The following is a 9,139-nucleotide window of genomic DNA, read 5'->3' as shown; positions in this document are numbered from 1 at the left end:
TCTTCACAAGATCTCATATACTGGTCGTGACTGTGCAAATCTCATGTCATGGCTATGCGGACAGCAACAGTTTTTCTGACTCACCAAATAAAGAACAATGGTAGTGATTAAGTAACATTGAAATGTCAGGGTTTTCCTTCATTATTTCCTCACTAAATCTGTCGAAGGAGCATCCGACGCAATTGTAGTTTTATTCTTATATGCTACATGGTGTAATACGCACTCACCTAAACACCTAACATAACCGCGCCCCCTTCACCATCAGCTACTGCGCCACCCAAAGCACCATCCGAACAACTGTTTTGCAAATACTCACATGTAAAGCAGAAAGAAAGCAGTGACACCAAGGATGACCCCGTCGACTAGGCTGAAAGAGAACGCCATTGCAAATCTTGGTTTGTAGTATACAGTCGGCATAGAGATGCAGATATATAGATGCACGATGAACTGAGAGTAAACGGATCGGTTCTGTCTCGGACGCCTTCTTGTGCCACACCCTCTCTGAGTCAGTCGGCTCAAATGACTCACTAGTATGGAGGCATCGGTGAAAGTGGTTTGAAAGACAGGTACTCGTTGCGTCAGCAAAGCATATCTCTGGCGGATAACTAAGTTTATCCTTTTCGTTCGGGCCCTTCGTGAAAGAGGAGATAGGAGACTGACTTCGGGCTTTAGGGAGATGGCGCACATATCTACAAGCACGATGTTATCTTGCATGCGCGGCACGCTCCGCCAAAGATCATCCACGAAGAGGCGTGTTTACAAGTGGTGGGTGAGTTGTACTTCAGAAGAACATAACGAAAAAAAAAAACGTTGGCGCGATCCCAGAGTCACTCACCATGCCGGCTCATCCGAAGTCTCGAACACAAAGAAAAAAAACACAAGCTGACGATGAAAATTACCTTTGATGACATTCGATGTGCCCCTACAGTACCCCCGCTTTTCAAAAGTTACATGTACGATCCCTTATTTGAAATTATGCTGGGAGGTATTAATCACCTTTGCTTAATACGCAGCACATAGTAATCTCGGCACCTGAGAGTAAAGAGTCCGTTCTTTCTCACTACTTACCGCTCTTGCCAACGTGTTCTACTTGTCGTCATTGGCCCTTTTTATCAGAAATGCTTGGACAAGCCGAGCGCGCACATCAAATGTATGCGGTTAAGCGTGCTTAAATCGCACATATAGCTTTAAAGAAACCCTGGGACACTTTTTGAACATTATCAGAAAACGCTTCCAATTTCTAGGCAAGGCTGCTGTATACGTATATAAGGGTGTCCCAGCTATGACGCAGCATGAAAAAAAAAAGATAGAAGAACGGCGTCACGCGAAGCGAACCTGCTGCATATCGTTCATAGTACACAGAAGTAGCCACTGCTATTTTTAAATGCGAAGCATTTCTTAGCGAACCTCAGGCACTTTGGCCCTTTCTATCTATCTATCTATCTATCTATCTATCTATCTATCTATCTATCTATCTATCTACCCGCCTACGTCTGCGCGCTCTCCAGGTCGTCTCCATGATTTGGAATACACCAAAATTGGCATAACAGAGGATCGGTGTATGATGAACACGATCCACTGGTAATGACATGAATAACGCAAAATACCTGTTGCGTACGTCATGAAACCCTTTTTCTCCGTCACGTGTGGCACATACCCGCATACCAGAGTTCATGTTTTGCGGGTATGTGCCACAGGTGATACACAGTCTCAACCAACATAGTAACCGCGGACACTAACACAATGACATGCAATGACAGTGATGATGATATATAATTGTTGGCATTTTATGTCCCAAAACCACAATATGATTATGAGAGGCGCCGTAGCGAAGGGCTCCCGAAATTTTGACCATGTGATATTCCTTAACGTGTACCGACATCGCACAGTACACGGGCATCTAACATTTTGCCTCCATCGAAATTCCACCGCCGCGGCCAGCATCGAACCCGCGACCTTCGGATCAGCAGCCGAACATTGTTACCGCTACACCACCGCGGCGGACGCAAGGAAAATGAGGAAGCTGAAGACAGAACAGACCTGGCGTAATCCATCACGCAAAAACCAGGATCAATGCTTCCTACAACAAATATGCCGAGAGAACCAGGCCTCTCATCATTACCGGTGACTTCAACATTGAATTCTCAAACCCAACAACACCTCGTCCTTAAACAGCCTGAAAGACGGCTTGGATGTGGACAGGGCATCAAAATACCTCGCTGCCACGTTCCGGAGTGACCCTCTGCGTCTCCTACCACGCGGGCGCGTCTGACCTAGGGACCTTAGGTGTGCCCGGTGTTCTTTTATTTTCTTTCCACATCACGAGTGGGTACAGAAAAGGGCCACTTTGTCGTGCGCGTCTCAAGGGCAGTTTTCAAATTCAAGGAAAATGTAAGAGCGTTGCGTGATAGAAAACACGCTCAAGCTCCTCCGAGATCTGCGTACCAACAGCGGTGAATAATGAACATAAATAGCTCATCATTTCGCCGACGCATACATGGCGCGTGGTTGAGTTGTCTCACGCAGCGCGCAGGAGAGCGAGGGGTCGCTGGTTCGAATCCCTGTCGAGTCCTTCAGAATTTCTTTCGTCAGCTGTATTTTTTTTGTGCCTTAGTTTATATATGTGACGTGGGCCAGGCAGCGGCACTCCGGGCGAAATGCTCACCAAACCATTCGTCTTTGTGGTGCAGGTTGTGGCTGCCGTTTTCGGAACGGAAGCTGCTGAATATGCCTCCGTTTTGACAGACCCGTCACATGACTGGAAGGATCATCACGGCATCGAGATTCGACTGCGTGATCACCGTTGTCTTATCGAAGAAGCCATCCTTCCCTTTGTCCCGACTCCGACGCATGCGCCAACATCGGTGACGTCAGCGGCCTCGGACCTTCCAAAGGCTATAAGAAGCTGCGTACCTCCGTCGAACTTCAGTGGGCCAGGCAGCGGCACTCCGGGCGAAATGCTCACCAAACCATTCGTCTTTGTGGTGCAGGTTAGTTCCTACTTGCCTGCGCCATGTTACCGCAGTGATAACCGCTTTTTAGTGTTGCTGCCACGCCCACTTGGTAGCTTTTTCTCATGTATTTGTATTTTTGGTGTGGATTTGTTAGTTTGCGGGGATATTGAGGCAAACCCTGGCCCTTCGGATAAAGAAATACTGCAGCAGCTTCTTTCAGGACAAAAAAACATGACTGATATGATGAACAGTGTCTTATCAAAACAAGAAAAAATTGAAAAAGAAGTTGCTAGCTTGACTGAAAGGATGAGTTCTGTCGAAATGCAGACAAAGCCTTTGATTGAACTGAAAACAGATGTAAACGATTTAAAGCAAAGAGCAACACAACTTGAGAAAGATTTGGAATTTGCGGTCAAGAAAATTGACGAGTTAGAAAACAGAAGTCGACGAAATAACTTGATTGTTTTTGGCCTGAGGGAAGAAGCTAATGAAACGACTGCTGACCTTACTGAAATAATAAAAACGGACTTATTTGAAGGAAAGCTGGGAGTGAATGTCAGTGGCATAGAAAGATGTCACAGATTGGGAAAAAAGAATGGCAAAGAACGACCAGTAATTATAAAAATACTCGATTACCGGGACAAGGTAGCTATTCTACAGAGGTGTTCCAAGCTGAAGGGCACCGAGCTGTCGATAAGTGAAGACTTTTCCGCTCGTGTTCGTGATATCCGAAAAAAATTGTGGCAAAGTTCGTCGCGTGAGCGCACAAATGGATCTAAAGTGAAGTTAGTTTATGACAAAATAAGCATTGATGGAAAGATTTTTTGTTGGGATGATGATAAGAATAAGAGATATAAGTTATCTAACCAAATTAAGGCTCGGGGAAACTAGATGAACGATGTTTAGTGATGCTAAATGTGAATTGCCGCAGTATTGTTAATAAGGCTGAGAAATTGGAAGGCATGCTTTTAGCGCATGACCCAGATATTGTGTTGCTAACTGAGACATGGCTACGAGATGATGTTTTTGATAGTGAGTTTGTACCGAAAAATTACAGAGTGTACCGTAAGGATCGAGATGGGAGGGCAGGGGGCGTTGCTGTTCTTTTTAGGAATACAACACGTGTTGTAAAAATGCCAGACGTTCAAGACATAGAAAGCATCTTCTGTAAAGTGTACAATGGCAATATTAGATATCTTCTTGGTGTCGTTTACAGGCCACCCAATGCTTCCCTCGATGTTATCGCAAAGCTTAAGGATTACCTTCATTGTCACGTAAAAACCGAAGATAAATTAATCATAGCGGGAGATTTTAATATGCCAAACATGAATTGGGAAACATTTTCATCAGACCCATTTCAAGCTGCGGATACTGAAATATCCGATATCATGTTTCAATATGACTTGACGCAAATAGTTACCGACCCTACTAGAACAGATCAGGGGACGAAATCTATCCTAGATATATATCTTGTGAGTGGCAATATAAAAGAAAGCATGTCGTGCAGCGTCATAAACGGCATATCGGATCACAAGGCTGTGGTGCTGGCACTAAAGGGAGTTGCACTTAATCAGCAGACGACGGTGAAAAGGTTTCCCAATTTTTCAAAAGCAGATGATGAATCTATAATTGATGTACTGGCCCTTGAATATGATCATTTCAATGCAGGCAATCGTAGCGTTGAAGAACTGTGGCTTTGTTTTAAGAGAATAATTGAAGATTGTGTGCAGCGTTTCATCCCTTTAATTACAAAGAAAGCCGAAAATCACAATCCCTGGATAACAAGAGAGACGCTACAACTGAAGCGAAAGTTGAAACGGTTAAAAAAAAGGTCGAACAAGGCTAAAAGTCCTGATTTAAAAGCAATTATTTGTAATATACGTGAAGAAATTAAAGAAAAGTCTTTTCGTGACAAAGAAAAGTATTTTAACGAAAAATTACCGTCATTTATTAAGACGTGTCCAAGAAAATTTTGGAAAGAGGTCACTCCAGGCACGTGTTCTACCGATGTATTTCTTTTAGATGGAAAATTTGAGAGTGACGAAAAAGCTGCCTGTACGGCCTTTAATAACTATTTCAACAGTGTCTATACAAAAGATAATAATCATCTCCCACCCTTCGATGCAAACCTACCACCAATATCAGATGTCACCATTTCCGAAGAGGGTATCTTTAATTTATTGTTAAATCTGGATGTTAAAAAATCTGTTGGACCAGATGAGATACCGAATGCCTTCTTAAAACGGTACGCAGAGTGGTGTGCAAAATATTTGTGTGTGTTGTATAATAGGTCTCTGAACGAAGGTGTGCTCCCTGAGGACTGGAAGGTTGCCCGAATTAAGCCCCTACACAAAGCAGGTGACAAAACTCAAATAAAAAATTATCGACCGGTTTCGTTAACCTCAACAGCTTGTAAAATTCTAGAGCACATAATTCACAAACACATTGTTACATTTCTTGAGGAACACAAAGTAATAACAAGAGCACAGCATGGGTTTCGACGTGGATATTCAACCACTACACAGCTGGTTGAAACCATCCACGATTTTTCTACCGCACTAAATGAAGGTGAACAGCTAGATGCCATTTTTATGGACTTTCAAAAGGCTTTCGATAAAGTTTCGCATACAAAATTACTTCATAAATTGCAATATATCTTGAAAAATTCGAAACTGATAGCATGGATACGAGCGTACCTCCAAAACAGACAACAATTTGTTTCACTTAATGACAGCTGCTCTAGCAAACTTCCTGTAGATTCCGCCGTACCTCAGGGCTCGGTCCTCGGACCTCTTTTATTTCTTTTATATATAAATGATATAACCAATGGTCTTTCTGTTAATGTAAAGCTTTATGCTGATGATTGTGTGTTATACACGAAAGTATCATCTGCTGGGGATCAGATAAGGCTCAATAATCAATTTCACAAGGTCGTTTCTTGGTGCCAGGAATGGCAAATGACAATTAATTACAACAAAACAGTTTATATGAAAATCACACTAAAGAAAAATCCTTTATGTTATCAGTACGGCACAAATAGCGTCAAGCTAACAGAAGTTGCAGAATACAAATACCTTGGATTATGGATAACTAATGATCTCAACTGGAACAAACACGTTGACATAACTACAGGTAACTGTCTACGTAAACTCTTTTTTTTAAAACGATCCTTAAAGTATTCTACCCCGTCAGTACGCATGCTAGCATACAAAACACTCATTTGTCCAATGTTGGAATATGCTGTGATAATATGGGATCCATTCACTAAACGGAATGTTAATCAACTAGAAAAAGTGCAAAAGAAAGGCTTACGTTTTATTTATAACTCCTACGGTAGAACATCGGTATCCGAGCTATTAATAAAAAGTGGCCTCCAATCCGTTGTGGACAGAAACCGCATTTGCCGACTTAAGTTTTTCTTTCAAATAATAAATGGCCATTTAAATGTTGACACTACAGGCATCCTTCAGTACTCTTCCGGTTACGCCACTCGCAAGCGACACAGTAAAATGATAACCCCTTTAACTTCACGGATTAACTGCTACAAGTATTCATTCTTCCCTAGAACTATTAATGACTGGAATAGCCTTGCAAATGATATCGTTTTACATAACACACTGTCATTGTTTCAAAACAGCCTCGCCTAAACCATCACTAGTTATTGTATTGTATTATTTGCTTTATTGTAATTATTGTGTTAGTCTGTAACATGTATTATGCGTATTACGTTACTATGTATTATGTTACTCTGTATTGTGTTACTCCACGAATTTACTGAAATAAGCGTTTTTGAACCTTAGCCCTGTATATTCACATCGTACTTAGTTATTGCACGTTGATTGTTCCTTTGAATGTATGTACATATTTTCGAACATTTTCCCACCCTGCCACGATCTTTCAAATGAAAGATCGCAGTATTTATAAATAAATAAATAAATAAATAATAAGGCAGGGATGGCAGGAGAAGCTGACGAAGAGGGAGTGCTCTTCCTATGGAATAAAAGTATGGCCTCTGAGCCACGGCACGTCTCTCATTCATATTGTCACGTGGTCGTGACGTCTACGAAGGCAGCAGTCAGCACGTCCAACATGAATCTCTTTATTTGGCCGAACTTGTGGCCGGGACACTGAAAGCCAAACTATAGCAATACACTGATAGCGGCGAACAGAGCGTCGACCGTCGAATAACAGACAAGTGGCCAAGCGCGTCGGCTTTTATACAGCTGCTATCGAACTTTCCAGCGATATCGTTGGTGGAGGCGTTATTTCTCGACCAAGCTGGAACATTCGTGTGCGGCGCGCACTCCTAACAAAACGATCTGCAATAATCGCGAAGCTTCTCGAACAATAAGGTGCGGTTTGCGCTGAGCGTTGCTGAGAGTCTTTGTGGGCGAAAACCGAATACAGCAAAAGGGATAATAAGAAACGCACGTGGCAATGCCCCCCTCTGAAAAAGCATCGTCGCTATGCTTAAAACAGAACCTGGGGGGGGGGTGGCCAATGCATGTAGCAGGAAATAACAACAATAAAGCAAGAAAGTACAATAAACAGTAAGCACAAACAAGAAAGTACAATAATAAAGCAATAGTGCAGTCCTGAGATTCACTAACGTGCGTAATATGGCTTGATGCGCACGACATGGACTACTTCAGGTCGGGCACGGCGCCGCTGAGAGTTCGTAATGCCATCAGGAACAACCTCGTAGTCGAGTGCGCCGAGGCGTCGAAGTACTTACCCTGTACGGTCCGAAGTATCGTCGAAGAAGCTTCTCACTGAGTCCCCTTCGCCGTATTGGCGTCCATACGCATACACGGTCACCGGGTTGGTACTCCATGTGGCGTCGTCGAAGGTTGTAGCGGCGGCTGTCAGTCGTCTGCTGGTTCTTGATCCGTAGGCGGGCGAGCTGTTGTGCTTCTTCGGCGCGCTGTAGGTAGGTGTTCACGTCAATGTTTTCCTCGTCGGTCACGTTTGGTAACACGGCGTCGAGCGTCGTTGCCGGGCTCCTTCCGTAGACCAACTTGTACGGTGTCATCTGCGTCGTTTCTTGGACGGCCGTGTTGTAAGCGAATGTCACGTACGGAAGGACGGCGTCTCACGTCTTGTGCTCTACGTTGATGTACATGGCCAGCCTGTAGGTGATGGTCTTATTTAGACGCTCGGTGAGGCCATTGGTCCGCGGGTGGTAGGCGGTGGTGCGGCGGTGGCTCATCTCGCTGTATTTGAAGACCGCCTAAGTTAGGTCTGCAGTAAATGCGGTACCTCTGTCTGTGATGAGGACCTCTGGGGCGCCATGACACAAGACGATGTTCTCCACGAAGAAACTTGGCCACCTCGGCGGCACTGCCTTTGGGCAAGGCCTTTGTCTCGGCGTAGCGGATGAGGTAGACAGCTGCTACGACGATCCACTTGTTGCCGGAAGTCGACGTCGGGAACAGCCCCAGTAGGTCCATCCCGATTTGCTGGAACGGCCAGTGAGGTGCTTCACAGAAGTGCCGCGGGCCTAGTCGGCGGTGTCTTCCGTCGCTGGCGATCTCGGCAAGTCTTTACGTAGTGGGTGACGTCGGCAGCAAGGCGTGGCCAGTAGTACTTTTCTTGTATTCTGGCGAGCGTGCGGGAAACACCCAGGTGTCCAGCTGTCGGGTAGTCGTGTAGGGCCTGGAGGACTTCTGGTCGCAATGATGAGGGCACGACAAGAAGGTAGTCGGCTCGAACTGGCGAGAAGTTCTTCTTCAGGAGAACGCCGTTCCGTAAGAAAAACGACGGCAGTGCTCGCTTGCATACATTCGGAACTACGCCAGTCTTGGACTCGAGGTACTCCATAAGGCCCGCCCAGTTCTGCGTCGGCTCGTTGCCTTTCGGCGAAGTCGTCGGCACTTATAGTTCCGAGGAAGCAGTCGTCGTCTTGCGGCGGCGCGTCGACGGGGGCATGAGACAGGCAGTCGGCGTCAGAGTGTTTTCGTCCGGACTTGTACAAGACGGTAATGTCGAATTCTTGAAGCCTCAGACTCTATCGTGCGAGACGACCTAAAGGCGTGATGGTCACTGACAACTTTGAAGGGCCTGCCATAGAGGTAAGGGCGAAACTTTGACGTAGCCCAGATGATGGCAAGGTATTCCTTTTCTGTTGTGGAATAGTTGGCTTCTGCCTAGGATAGTGACCGGCTAGCATAACTGATAACCCTTTA

General features: G+C 44.9%; 1 protein-coding gene across 1 annotated transcript; it reads left to right on the top strand.

Annotated features, from left to right (window-relative positions):
• The first annotated feature begins 2,634 nt into the window (after positions 1-2,634).
• On the top strand, positions 2,635-3,914 carry LOC119372211 (uncharacterized). The gene has a single exon (XM_037642688.2). It carries the CDS (start codon positions 2,658-2,660, stop codon positions 3,843-3,845), a length of 1,188 nt encoding a protein of 395 aa, XP_037498616.1. The 5' UTR covers positions 2,635-2,657; the 3' UTR covers positions 3,846-3,914.
• Positions 3,915-9,139: the final 5,225 nt, after the last annotated feature.

Source organism: Rhipicephalus sanguineus, chromosome 10, assembly GCF_013339695.2.
Source record: "Rhipicephalus sanguineus isolate Rsan-2018 chromosome 10, BIME_Rsan_1.4, whole genome shotgun sequence".
Lineage (NCBI taxonomy): Eukaryota > Metazoa > Arthropoda > Arachnida > Ixodida > Ixodidae > Rhipicephalus > Rhipicephalus sanguineus.
Note: the sequence above shows the minus strand (reverse complement) of the source record. Positions and strands in the feature narration are given on the sequence as shown.